Source organism: Petaurus breviceps, unplaced genomic scaffold (assembly GCF_028583685.1).
Source record: "Petaurus breviceps papuanus isolate PSGF00001 unplaced genomic scaffold, PetGlider_PUasm1.0 90779, whole genome shotgun sequence".
Lineage (NCBI taxonomy): Eukaryota > Metazoa > Chordata > Mammalia > Diprotodontia > Petauridae > Petaurus > Petaurus breviceps.
In genome coordinates this window covers 8,946,716-8,961,015 of record NW_027187344.1, presented here as the reverse complement: position 1 = coordinate 8,961,015, position 14,300 = coordinate 8,946,716, and the positions used below count along the sequence as shown (strand labels likewise).

Below are 14,300 nucleotides of genomic sequence, written 5' to 3'. Positions count from 1 at the left end.
CTTGAAACCTGGAAAAAAAATAATCAGGAAGAGCGATCCCACCAGGAGACACTCTCCTGTGCATGGGTTTCAGATGTGTCTTGTCTTTTGTGTTCATGTGACCATTACCCCAAATTTCTAGTTACATTTTTTTTCCTATTAAACCCATGGAATGATTAAACACTGAAATTGGTAGTACTAAGTAGGTTATCCCACAAATTCCATACCAGCCAGGGGAAAGAAATGCAAAAACTGGGGGCAGCTAGGTGGTGCAGTGAATAGAGTACCACCCCTGGAGTCAGGAGGATCTGAATTCAAATTTGACCTTAGACACTTAACCCTTACTAACCATGTGACCTTGGGCAAGTCACTTAACCCCAATTGCCCTGCCCTCCCCCCTCCAAAAAAAAGCAAAAAAAAAAAAAGGCAAAGACTTCTGCACAAATGAAAACCTGGCCTGGAGTCACCAGCCCCCACAGTATCTCTAAAATCTACTGGTCCATTCCAGGGGCCGGTCTGTAATTGTAGGTAAGGGTCACATGGGTATAATTCTGAGGCAGGCCTGTAGTGCCATAGAGAACCTCAATCTTAGCAAAAGTAAAGGACTCTGCTTTATCTATGAACTATGGCCTAGCCTGCAGTCCTCCAAAGGCAAAGGATAACATAGCTAAGATAATCATAAGGGAGCAACAAAGGAGTTTGGAGTTTAGAAAGAAAATAAGTATCGTAACCAGTAAAATGTACAGCTACCACTTCCCCATGCTAGTCAATTTTTCAGAATTAGAAAGATGTGTGTTTGTTCCTCAAATTAGTTGAGCTACAGGATAAAGAGTAATAATATAAGACTCAAGAAAGCAAGGTGAGAAAGGGCTGGCTGTGGCCCTGGTCCTGGTGCAGTTCTGGCGATCCTACAGATGATGATCCCCAAAATGATAAAACCAAATATGAATGGCAAGGAGAAAAATATCCATTCACCCATAACTTCCAGACCTTTTGCACTTTCAAAAGAATTTACTCTGGTGTAGAGAGCTGGCCGGGATAGCGACAACCCTAGGCGACCTATAGCTGTCCTACCTTGTTGGCACAAGGGGCAGGTTTTATGTGTGAATAATGTTCTCCAATCTTGACTGCAGTCGGGTAGTTAGGAATATTTGAAAAGGGTCTTCCCAGGTGGGGTGGGTCCCACTGGTTTATTGGAAATTCTTGATATTAAAGTCAAAAATTCTAGCTTGGATTGCAGTCCCTGGACTGTGGAGTTCTTTTAGCCTGCTTTGTAATTCTCCAATGTAGGAAACAACAGATGTATATTTCTGGAACAAGTGACATTTTTTTTTAAACAATTGGGGTTAAGTAACTTGCTCAAGGTTACAGGGCCAGTTATTTCTGGGTGTGGTGCTAAGTATCTGAGCCCGGATTTGATCCCAGGTCATCCCGACTCTGGGGCCGGTGCTCTTACTCGCTGTGCTACCTGCCTGCCCCAAGTGACATTCTTGGGACAGTTTTGAAGGGGTTCTTCATTTCAGAACTGTTTCTCAGGTTCCAAGAGCATATAGGAAAACTTATTACAAACTCAACATAATTTAATACAACCATTCTAGCTCAAGCCTTATGGTTCTGATTTTATCAATAGAGCTATAAGAAGAAATAAAGAACTTAAAAAGAAGAAATTAAGAATGCACAATTCACCTGAAACTTCAGAGAATTTCAATTGTTATATCATGAAGTTCTGAATTGGATGAGTCCTTCTTCTTCTTAAAATTTTTAGATAGATACTTCAAACTGGAAAATAATTTCACTCTCTTCACAATTATCAATGCAATTTTACATGTAAAATTCTTAATCCAGTTTTGAAAACTATGTCACACCTCCCTTTAAATCTCCCTTATGGGGACAATATACCCATGTAACTGTGAAAGAATGAGATACTTCACGAATTTAATCTCAGAAACATAAACATATAACTATTAGCAAGGGGGATAAGGATAACAAAGTTAGAAAGTCATCAAATTCAGACTGAGAACAGTAAAATCTGTCATATTTGCACTCCATTATAGCAACCAAGATGTTTTGGTATTTATCTCTCAAATAATATCTATCTGTCATGTTAACAAAAGTTTTCTATGAAAGAAAAAGGAAAGACATGGTTATGATGATATCAAGACCACCCCTTCAAGGGCACAAAGGGACCTGAATTCACAACAGGGAAAAATTCCCTTAGTTTTGTTTTGATTCTAGGCTAAAGGGACAATTAACAGCCAATTAATGCTCCATGCTGTTCACAGGGTGTCAAAAACCAGAAAATTATCTAGGTGGGAAATTTTCCTATTGAAAAACAAAGTAGCTCAATGGGAAATTGAATCAAGAAGATCCTCCTTCACCTTCTCAAGGCTGCCCTATCAACTTTCTCCTAAGGACAAACATCCACATGGTAGCAATCTTCAGACTGCAGGATATGGTGGATTATTGACTTTGCAATCTTACAAGTAGTCCTGAAATAAAAAATTCAGAACTACATCAAATTAAAGTCCCACAAGATTCCACTTTAAATAGCAAAACTTCATTAATAATATGTTAGGGTAGGATATAATTATTGTGTGTATCTGATAATAATCATTAACTGTATTAGTTCAAATTCATATAATATTCACTAACAGATAATTCTCATATATCAATAAATGCATGATGGGTTTTATCATTTAAATATGTAACTTCCCCCTTGATCTGCTTTGTAGATAGAATAAAGGAAGGGGAAGTACATCTAGCCACTTTAAATGGCCTTTAGAGTACAGCTTGCCAATAGGAGTTTTAAGTTCTAGAAAAGCTTTAGGGCAGCTGGGTGGTACAATGAATAGAGCACCAGCCCTGGAGTCAGGAGGACCTAAGTTCAAACCTGGCCTCAGACACTTAACACATGTACTAGCTGTGTGACCTTGGACAAGTAACTTAACCCCAATTGCTCTGCATTCCCCCCTGCAAAAAAGAAAAAAATTCCATAGAAAAGCTTTAATCCATCAAGTAAGTGAATGGATACTTTATAGTAACCAGACTGAGGCTTACATATGAAATCAACATGCAGGTGTCTACATGGGGCATAAGGTAAAGGGCAACTACCACAGAAAATGGAGGAAAAGCGAGTTGATTAAATGTTCTATAATTCAGACCAGCAGCACAAATACCACATTCTGGATCTTTATATTAATATAATGAACACTAGTTTACACACCTATAGTAGGTAGTTGGTTCAAAAATATATCTTCACTGCATTCTAATTATTAAAAGATGTAATTTAATGATTTTCTAAATTATTGCAGATGAAACTCATTTATTATTTAAAATTTAACTTGTAAATGTTTCACTTTGGCTAAGATAGGTCCTGGTTCCTTAAACTGCAGCACTACAGAGTTTCACAACATGCTGTCAGTAGAGCTAGTAAGATTTTATCCCAAGAAATCACACATACAAAGATCTCCTATGAGGATATGACTATTCTTTTCTCCCAGCAGTGAGTTATTATCATTATTATTATTTTCCAATTTAAAACAAAATATACTATTAAACAATTAGCAATTTTCAAACATATAGTAACATTATATATCAGAAAACTTTATAATCTAACAGCATTCAGATTAAAAAGGGAAGTAATTTGCCTTAACTATTCCCAGGCTTCATAATACAAGAGAAAATTTTGCACACCCAGTATCATGTATTTAAAACATGAAATTTATTACCAATCAGATGACAATAATTCAATAGAATACATTTTATTATATTACAGAGAAAATCATTCATCAGATTTCCTTTGGTATTTTACTAATCATATCCAATGACATTTAAAACCCAGTACAGAGTTATTCCATATGAAGTAATTAAAGTCAATTAAAGAAGTAACAATAGTTCACTTATATAGTGCTTACTACATGCCAGACTTTTTTTCTAGTTCTTAAAGATTACTTTTAAAAAATTCAAAGGCTTATTTTCTATAGTACTTTAAAATGTTTAGATTATGATTTCTCAGTTATTACTCAAACCACTTGCTAATTTATGTTACAAGGAAGTTATAAATAGTAAGACCAAAGTCTTTCCTTTTAGGAGGTTAGCTTAGAGGAAAATATAGCCCATTGGATATTTAATAGTTTTTAAACAATCCTGTTGTCTTTTAGCAATCTAATTCATAGGATACAAAAGTTATTTTAGCCAAATGACATCAATTTGGTTGATTTCAATGTAACCATTCATTGTTTTAGATTTTCACAGAATAAGTTCTTTCATACAGTCAACAAGATATTCTAACTTTTCCAAGCACTGTGGATTACAGTTCTTGTTGGAGGAGTGGGGGTGAGGGGTCCTCAAATCTGTTATTAAATCATAAGAATTCTACATTTTAAGACAAAAGGCACTTTGCTATTACAATTTTTCAAAGACTATCATACTTATTGTAATTACTCAATAGGGAGGAGGACTAACATTATTTCACAATAATTTAGAAAAATTTCACATTACAGCATGTAATTAGAAGCATATTCTTCCAATTAAAAGAGAATTCACAGTTCTAATCACATCTGATATTCTCCCAAATTCCACAATACAAGAAAAAATAAAAGCCTAAAGTATATCAAGATTGCTTTGTTTTTTAAACAAAGCATCAAACTTCTCAGATTTCATCTATGTGTTGTATCTTAAGTTATCCTTCTTAGAAAATTATTCATGCTATTACTTTCAATATGTTATTTAATCTAAAACCCAATAAAGTTATTTAACATTTATACAGTAACCACTACGCTAAGCACTTTAGAATCATTTTATTGCTCCAACAACCCTGGGAGGTTGGTGCTGTAATTTATTATCTCCTTTACATATAAAGAAAACTGATTAAATTCTCTAATATACCACAATTATAATGTAGTTTCAGAACAAAATTTTGACAAGATCAAAGCCATATTTATAATCCCCAATGATAATATTTAAATCTCAATTTTCCAAGAGTCCAATGTTTTCTGTTTATTTGTGCTTTAATTCTTCAAAATTCAATGTTTTAAATATATATTACAAAGTTTCTTAACCCCACAAATTGACAAATGATGCTGAAACTATAATTGCTGACAATGAACAGTAAATATCACATTGGTTTTAATTAAAACAATTAATGTAAATTTAATAACAGTAATGTAAATTGTAAATAATTTAAATTGAATAACAGTACCTTTGATTGACGTATACTTGTATACTGATACAAAATATTTGATGTTTAAAAAGACTGTCATATCAATTTTACTAACTCTTTGATAGTGAAGCAAATTGCTGCAGCAATAAGAGAAGACAAAGGGCAAAAATCTTTAGCACTCTTTTTTTTTTTTCCAGGGGTCCTCTAGGTTACTCCAATCAAACTAGATAAAGGGAAAGAGGAAAAGAAAAAAATGACTTCCACAGTCAAAATAGGACAAAGAGAAGATCTTGTAGGTCTCCCCAGAGATAAAGGGAGAAAAAAACAGATAAAGGGAGAAAAAGACTTTCCCATTCGAGATAGTACAAAGGGATAAAGGGAGAAAAAAACAGATAAAGGGAGAAAAAGACTTTCCCATTCGAGATAGTACAAAGGGACAGTTCCCTAGGGCTTAACTGGGCTCAGGGAAAATTGGATTGAACTTAAAAGCAAACTTCACTTTTCCCAAAGTTGTAGTATGAATGATAGCAGAACAAGCCATTACTCACAATGTTCCATACTAGAGTCAAAGTACAGGAAGCCCTTGTTACATCAATGCCTATAACTATGAGAATAGAGGAGACTACTGAACTCTGCATGAAAGGTATTTCTTCAATGACACTGCAGAAATGGAGGAGCTGTCTCTGGTTCTGAAAAAGGTGACCCCCCCCCCCCCCAAACAAACCCCCATACAAGGTTCTGAGAAGCACTTCTTAATTTCTACATATGTGTGGTACAAAAAGTCAAATTAACGTCTATTTGTTTTATACTACATGGCTAAAACTTACATAATAACTATTTCAGTAAGCTGAAAAAGAAAATCATAACAGAGAGAGCATAGGAGAGTCTGCCATGAACCAAAAGTCAATTTCACAGATTAGTAAAATGGCAGTTGATGAAATTACCATTTAGCAACTAGATCTATAAAATTCTTTAATGAGTAGGACTATCTGTTTGACTGAAAGGCAGAGTGGTTCAGGAATTTGACAGTGAAACCACGACTGTTTTCAAAGGAAGCCTAGATATGTGTACATGGTGACCTTTATTTTCAGAGTTCTGTTGTTTCATTGATCTTTTATACTTTGCTATCTGATTAAACACTTAACATACCCCGTAACTCAGTAGGGTTTTATCACAGATGGCTCTTGAAAAAAACTGCATCATTAAAAAAATATATATAATGCACTAATGAAGGAATTAAGTTGAGGTGGAAGGGGAATGTGAAAGAAAACAAAGCAGATTTTTTGTTATACTGGTGGAAAGAGGAGATAGAACCACTAGTCAGAGTGAATGGAATATGATAATGTATGACAAATAAATGGCAGAACCATTTAACTCTTGTTTTCTCTGTCCAACAGAATGATCTTTAGTTCAGAACAACAAACTAAATGTCTAATAGGGAGTTGAAACTTGGAGATGATCCCTTGTTTTTTCTTGATGAATTATGAAAAACTACCCCCAAAGGCACTGGAAAAACTGGAAGATGTGATCGCAGACCCATTGTCCATGATCTCTGAAAGACTGCAGAGAATGACAGGGATATTGCCAAGTACAAAGAATGCAAAAAAGTCTGATTTCCAAAAAAAATGTAAAAGAGTAGACTGAAAAATTGTAGGCTAATGATTTTGAATTTAAGTTCTAGCAAAAATCTAGAACAGATTATTAAAGAAATGGCTAGTAAATGTCTAGAAAAAGAAAGAATTGGTCATAAAGAATCTGCCTTGGTTTCCTCATCTATTAAATGAGGATAATAACAGTACCTAACTCAAGGGTCATTGTGAGGATAAAATGAGATAACATTTGTAAAGCACTCTGCAAGTCTTAAAGTACTACAAAAATATTAGCTATTAAGCAACAGTTTGAGAAAAATCTGGGGATTTTAGTAAATTCAGTTTGTTTACAAGTTCATTTTGTATCAACTGTGTGAGACTATTGCAGGAAACACTACTGAGATCTTTGACCACATTAAGATGCATAGTGCCCAAGACCAGGGAAGTGACAACTCCACTGTCTTCAGCCTTGGCCAGACTACATCTAGAGTGCTCTGTTCAGTTCTACCGTGTTTCCCCGATAATAAGACCTATCCCGAAAATAAGCCCTCCCCTTACTGTGTAAGATTCCTCTAAAATAAGCCCTCCCCCAAAAATAAGCCCTATTGAGATTGCTACTGTAGTGAAGGTTATCCCCTGCGCTACATGCTACATTACGGTGCCCTCTGTATGCACCGTCTCCCTTCCCCCCCGTGAAACGCACGCCGCGCTCCGAGCTGCATCCAATCAGAGCTGCAGCAGTGAGCGCGTCATCCTGTTCTTTATTGAATTCATTATTGAATAAAGGTACATTTTTTTGTTCACATTTACCTGTTTATTAAAATTGCTGTCAATGTTCATTAAAATAAGCCCTCCCCTGAAAATAAGCCCTCTGGTGTTTTTCTGTCCAAAAAAATATAATAAGACAGGGTCTTATTATTGGGGAAACACGGTATTAGACACAAAAGGTATATATAGCTTATTCTCTATTTCTATGCAGAATGCTATAGTGTAGAGACTGTATCTTTAATTTCTTTGGTAACCCTTCATGGCAACTTGCAGAGGGTAGGCATTTTATAAATGCCTATTTACAAAACTCTGATATTTAATAGCTGATTTGGCAGTTTTCCCCTTAACTCTAAAACTTAGAAAGGCCTGGCTTAGTACAAATGTCCTGGATGTTGGGAAGCTCAGTTGTCAGGCCCAGGATGTCACATTTATTCAAGGCTTGGTTCTATCAAGTGTCAAAGTTGAAATTTTCTCAACGTAATTTTTTTGTATAGATATACTTTGTGTTGTACTCTGACAACCTGTAAATCTAATTCTTATTTATCAAGTCATATTGTAATCATACTGATGGACCTGGATGTGTGTATTTGGGAATCCTAATGCAAGGCCTTTGGTAAAGCAAGAAACTAAAATACTCCATACACCCCCTCCCCCTTTGCCCCATAACCTTCTGTTATGTAAATAATCACTATTTATCTGCATGTTATATTTTTTTGTTGGCAGGCAACCCCACCCCCTTCATCATAATGTTGATATAAGTTTATGATATGATAATACATTATGACAAAATCCCACTGAAAGGTTACAGAAGCCTAATGCAAGGAAAGAGCACTAGATTCTGAAGTAATTGGCCATAGTTCAAATGTTAGCTCTACCACCATTCTGACCACAGGCAAGTCCCTGACTCTCTGGGCCTGTTTCTTCATCTGTAAAATGGAACTGGACTTGATGACTGGAGGTACCTTCCAGCTCTAAGTCTATATTCCTGTGACTTTCTATTTCCCATACCCCATTACATAATACTGGCACAAAGAGTGTTTCCAGTTCAATCAACTCAATCTCCTCTCACAGACTGTCAATGTAAAATTGAATGTGGCCCAGACTAAGGCAGAGAGGCCCTAGAACCTTGCAGAGGGGCCTTGTCTTGAAGTGCCCACCAGAAATCATACACCAATTCCCCTTAAACCTGCTAGAGGGGACCCCTACTAGGTTCCTTGGAAACCACCTAATAGGCCCTGATAGATTCAAGTCTATTTATGTTTGTATCCAAGGCTTTGCTAAGGGATCATGGCTTCACTTGGCTTCACTAAGAACAATACTAAGGCTTCGCTTCAATAGGAACAATACTAATGGCACTGTACCCCCTTAGAAACATACTCTGTTTGTCAGCAATACTTAGGTCTATAAAAAGGCATCTTACAGAAGACTCAAGGCTGTCTTCCCTATTGGGGAGGCAGTCACCAGCTGGTAACTAAATACTCCTATTAAATTTCAAGTGGGATTGCTGTTATGTCCATTTCATTTGTCCACTACAGTTTCAGCATTTATGGAATAAAGGAAAAAGTTCAGAAGCCTCCCTTCCATCTGAGTACCACACTACCCATCAAAAGGATAACAAGGCAAATCTCTCCACCACATCCTTACCTGAGGAAAATAAACATGGCTTTCCTGTAAGAGATTCCATCAACTTGCTCATAGTAGTCTAGAAATGGCTTGATGGCATCAATGAGGCCACGGTGCAATTTATCCATTTCATCAAATATGAAAACAGATCTTGCACATGCACTCACATTGCCCCGAATCCACTTTTGTAGCTGCTCCTGTACCAAGAGAAGAAAGGTCATCTGAAACCTTGATTGGGAGGTGAAGGACAGAGGGAGTGGGAATGGGCTGAAGGCAGTGACTGAGAAGGAAGAGTACTCTTCCCATTAAGAGCTCTTGTTTCTATGATGCTCTAAGGTTTGCAAAGTGTTTCAATAGATTGCCTCATTGGACCTCACAACTATAGGAGGCAAATACTAAAGGTGGTATTATCTCATATTACAGATGAGAAATTGTGGTTCAGAGAAGTTAGTTAAGTGACTCACTGAAGACAAGTTAATAAGCAATGGGTCTGAATGCATTCCTGGCTCAAGCCCTGCATACTGGGTTCTTCAGAGGATGCCTGCGTGCTCAAAAGGTTTACAAAGTACTTCCTATGAATTATGACATCTGACACTCTGAGGTAAGTAATATAAGCATTATTCTTCCCATTTCTACTATAATAGTTGTGGAAACTGAGATTCAGATAGGTTGCAAGTCAATTAACCCCAACTGCCTTCCAAAACAAAACAAAAAGCAAAAAAAAAAAAAGTCTAGATGGGAAATATAAGAAGGGAAAATTTGTTATTCAGTTGTTTTTCATTCATGTCTGACTCTTTGTGACCCTATTTGGGGTTTTCTTGGCAAAGATACTGGAGTGGTTTGTTATTTCCTTGCCTAGTTCATTTTACATATGAAGAAACTGAGGCAAACAGGGTTAAGTGACTTGCCCAGAATCACACAGCCAGGAAGTGTCTGAGACCAGTTTTTAACTCATGAAGCAGAAAAAAGACCAAAAAAAAATTCACCACTAGTGATTTAGGATAGTGTTTTACCACTAAATCTAGTGATTTAGTGATAGATCAATTCTAGGTTCTAACTCACAATTTTTAGATATTGTCTAGGAAGAAAAACTCCCAGTAAGCAAAAAGTCAACATGAACAAATAGGTATAACTCCAACAAAGGACCCTATAAGTTAGAGCTGGAGTACCTTGGGTCACCTAGTCTAATCTTTTTATTTTAGAAATGGGGAAACTGAAGCCCAGAGAATTAAAATAACTTGACCAAAGTCATAAAGGAAATTTTTTTTTTTAAAGCAATTGGGGTTAAGTAACTTGTTCAAGGTAACACAGCCAGTTATTTCTGGGTGTGGTGCTAAGTATCTGAGCCCAGATTTGATCCCCAGGTCATCCCAAGACTGGAGCCGGTGCTCTTACTCACTGAGCCACCTAGCGGCCCCACAAAGGAAATTTTTTAAAGATTCACAGGCTTAAGGAGAAAATACTTCACGAAATGGCTAAGTTAACATTTGCTTACTTTGATGCTATTAAGTAAGAGGTAAATTTAAAAGTCCTACCCTCATGCTCCTAAATGAAAGGCAGTAATGTTTCTAAAGATCTTTTTCCCCCCAGGAGGTTATATTAAAAAGGCACAGTCATCTATTTTTGCTAACCTACCAATATTAGGAAAAGACTTGGAAGAAGAGCAGTTTTCTTTTCCAGATTCTTCTGTTTTGGTTTCTATTTCTTAAAGATTGTTGTGGTACTTTGGAACTGTACTTCCTCGTTCGGTTAAGTTTCTATTTCTTATAAGCAAGAACTATGGGAAGTTATTAATTCTGTTAATAACAGAATAAAAACACAATTTAAAGTTTAACCTAATGGACAATTTCAAAAAAATAAAATGGAAAAAAGTTCCCAAGTTAATTTCATAAATAAAAAAGAAAGCAACACAAAGTGACTAGGGACAAAAAGTTATTTTAGCAAAGTGTTTCACTATACAGGCTAGGAAATGCAGATCTCAAAGGAGATAAGGAGTACTGCAATGAAGAAGCATGAGTTAGCAGTCTGCCAACACTGGGTTTAGTGCATAGGGATCTGAAAGGAGTCAGTTCTCTTGCCTGATACAGTTTTATCTGCTGCTCATGCGGAAAGTGCAGCGTAGAAACAAACAGGTGGACGAAGTTACTCTTGAGTCCTTTTGGGTGAAGATTTTCAGCCACAATCTGACTGACAAAGTTCTTGCCTGTGCCAGCCCAGCCATGTAAAGAGAGAGTCAGTGGTTTCTTTGGATTCTTGTTGTTACTGAAGCCAGTCAATGCTTTAAGAATCACCTCTCTAGCCAGGTGCTGTCCAAACAGTTTCTCTTCTAAATCTAATTTCAGTGCTGAATGAGCCCCAGAAAAAAAAGAGAGAGACACACATTAAAAACAGATCAGGATGATGACAAGGAGCTCAGTTTTTACTTGGGATTCTAGGCCAAGGTGATCAAAAGTAAATGACTTAGAAGGGTTTCTAATAAGCCCCATAGATAAAGCCCAACTGTGCAAGCAAAATAAAGTCACTTTGTAAACATTCAGAATCACTCAATCTTAGATCGTATCTCCACTTTCTGAGAAGTGTTTTGCACAAATCTACATTCCTGTTGGCCAGCTTCATCCTAAGACAAAGCACACAAACCTATCACAACTTTCTTCCCAGTTTTTCTCGAAAAATACTCTGCAAAGGACTGCTCTGCTCCAACTACACCCGTGCAAAGAAACCAAGTGCAAATGTTCCCTTTGGACCAGATTCCAAAAGGGTTCTTTCTTATTCCAAACGCTTACCAAGCCTAGCATCGACAGAGGCGGCTAGGGGGAGAGAGAGCACAGATAATAATTATCACTCACAAATGCTACCATTTCAGCTTCTTTTGACATCCAGAATTTAAGTTCTTATCTGAGTTCTCATCTGTTAGGGTAATGTCAAGCAATGTCAAGGGTAAAGTTGCGATAAGAGCCCCAAACTGTGGAATCGGTGCAGACAATAAATACTGCAATCAAGGCGTTCACGTCCCACTTTCTTTTACTTAGCTCCAATTGGCACGCTTCCCTGTCCCTCCCCAAACTAAGACATTCCTAATGTAATTCTGGTTTTAAGAGTTGCATTTCTCATCAACTCTTCCTTTACTTGATGTGTCCTAGTGCTATCCCCCTGCTTTGGCGTTCGGACCACCCACAGGGTCGCTCCCCTGCCCTCCCCAGTCCCAATGACCCTCGCTGGGGGCCGAGATCCCCACCCGTTCTCCCATCTGTAGCACGATCCATCACACCCTGAAATCCAAAGATTCTGCCCGGAAGCAGCCCCCGTCCCCCCGAGGCTGCGTCCTGGCGGTCGGGGATCTCCCCGCACGCGCACGCCGCCCTCCCCAGGCCCGCCGAGCAAGGCTGCGCCGCCCCGACCCCCAGCTCGGCCGCAGCCCGCTACCGGAGGCGTTGAGCGGCTGCTCCTCGCGGCAGCACTCCACGAAGCGGCAGTAGAAGTTCGGGTAGGAGAGGTAGCCGGTGAGGGCTGAAGCGGCCCCGATGGCGATGCCCACGGTGATGGGCTCGAACGGCTCGGCCCATGGCGTCATGAGCAGCAGCAGCAGCAGAGGCAGCGGCGACGGCGGCAAAGCCGGCCGGTGGCGCGGTCCCATCGCTACCGCACACAGCACACCTTACTGCCCGGGCTCCATGAGCCGGGCTTCTGCCCCGCGCGTCACTTCCGCTGGTTCCGAAAGGCGCGCGGGACCCTCCCCATGCGATGCCATTTTTGTTTGAAGCGGGGGAGGAGCCGAAATTCTCGCCTGCCTTCCGCCATTTTTGTGAGGGGCAGGCCACGGTCATCTTGGAGGAATTGTGGGACTGGAAGTAGCACGGCTTCCGGATGCTTGGCGAGTCAACCAAACCTACCTACGGCCCAACGTCACGTGTCCGGGAGACGAACAATCGCTTTTCTGGGACCAGCGCGGGCTTAAGAGAGTGGGCGGAACTTTGCGTTGTAAGACTCTTGGATCGAGTCCAGTTCCAACTCATCTCCTTCCTCCTTGGGTCCTGGGACGAGTCCCTGCACTTCTTTGGGCCTCAGTTTCCTCATCTGTAGAATGAGGAGGTGGGGCGATCATCTCCCTAGCGTCTGATTCTGGCCCTAAACCTGTGACCAGAAAAAAACCCGTGACCAGAAATCTAGAGGACAGGGATCCGAAATCCGTCTCAGAACTTACTACGTGGCAAAGTCCTTGACTTTCCTCCTGTGTAAAACGTGCTACTGAGTCCCTCACCACCGGCTATGAAGGTGAATTGAGGAAGTCGAAGTGTATGTCAAGTACTCTGACTCAAGAAAATTGAGATCCAGACTTAGTGATCACAGAGTCCGAGTTGAAAGGTACCTTACATATGGCCCAGTCTAAGACTGCACCAGACAGAAATACAAAAATACCCAAGTAATGGTCATTTGACCTTTGCTTGAAGACTTTCAGTTCAGGAGAAGCTAATACATCCCCAGGTTGTTCACTTTACTTTTGTATACTTCTTATGGTTAGACCAATGCTAATGTTTGAAGAAGTCTGAGCAGTGGCAAGGCCATTGTTGCTAGTGCTATCTTTTCCTTTTCTGCAAAAAACAGCAAAACAATATTGAGCTATATCACTGGTAGCTTCCAGTTCTGAAGTACACTAGGGTTGACTTTAAACCCGGTTGAGCTCTGCTTGAATCTTCCCACAGGAGGCATTTGCCTGAGGCCATAAGCCTTTCATTATAGCTCAGCCCAAATCTCAGTTACTCCCCTAGCCCTCCTTTGTCCAGCTACTTTCCACCCTTGATCCTCGTAAAATATCTATACCCAAATCTGTAACCCTTAAACTAGCCTAGCCCTCCATTGTCTGTCATCTCCAAGTAGTCTCCAGCTATTTCCCACCCTTAATCTCTCATGACAGGAGTCTGACCTCATTTCATTCCTCCTGAAGACCCTTCCCAAACTCCTCCTCTAGGCCACCCCTAAAATCCTCCTACAACGTTTCTGTATATAAGCTCCATCTTGCCTCCATGAAGAATTATCTAGTGCAGATTCATTGTGTCAGATTATTTTGGCTTGCTTGTGCAATACAAGCGTCACAGATACAGAGGCTCCTTAAGAGTCAACCCATTATGGCAAATCTTTAATGAACTTTGCTTTATTTTGTCTGAGAGAAGGCTTGAGTCAAA

General features: G+C 39.1%; 1 protein-coding gene across 1 annotated transcript; it reads right to left on the bottom strand.

The window, feature by feature from the left end:
- Positions 1-9,109: 9,109 nt before the first annotated feature.
- TOR1B (torsin family 1 member B) lies at positions 9,110-12,959 on the bottom strand. Its single transcript, XM_069069361.1, is given in 4 exon segments — positions 9,110-9,317; positions 11,199-11,464; positions 12,544-12,856; positions 12,858-12,959. Coding segments are annotated over 4 exon segments (846 nt in total). The 5' UTR covers positions 12,945-12,959; the 3' UTR covers positions 9,110-9,137.
- Positions 12,960-14,300: the final 1,341 nt, after the last annotated feature.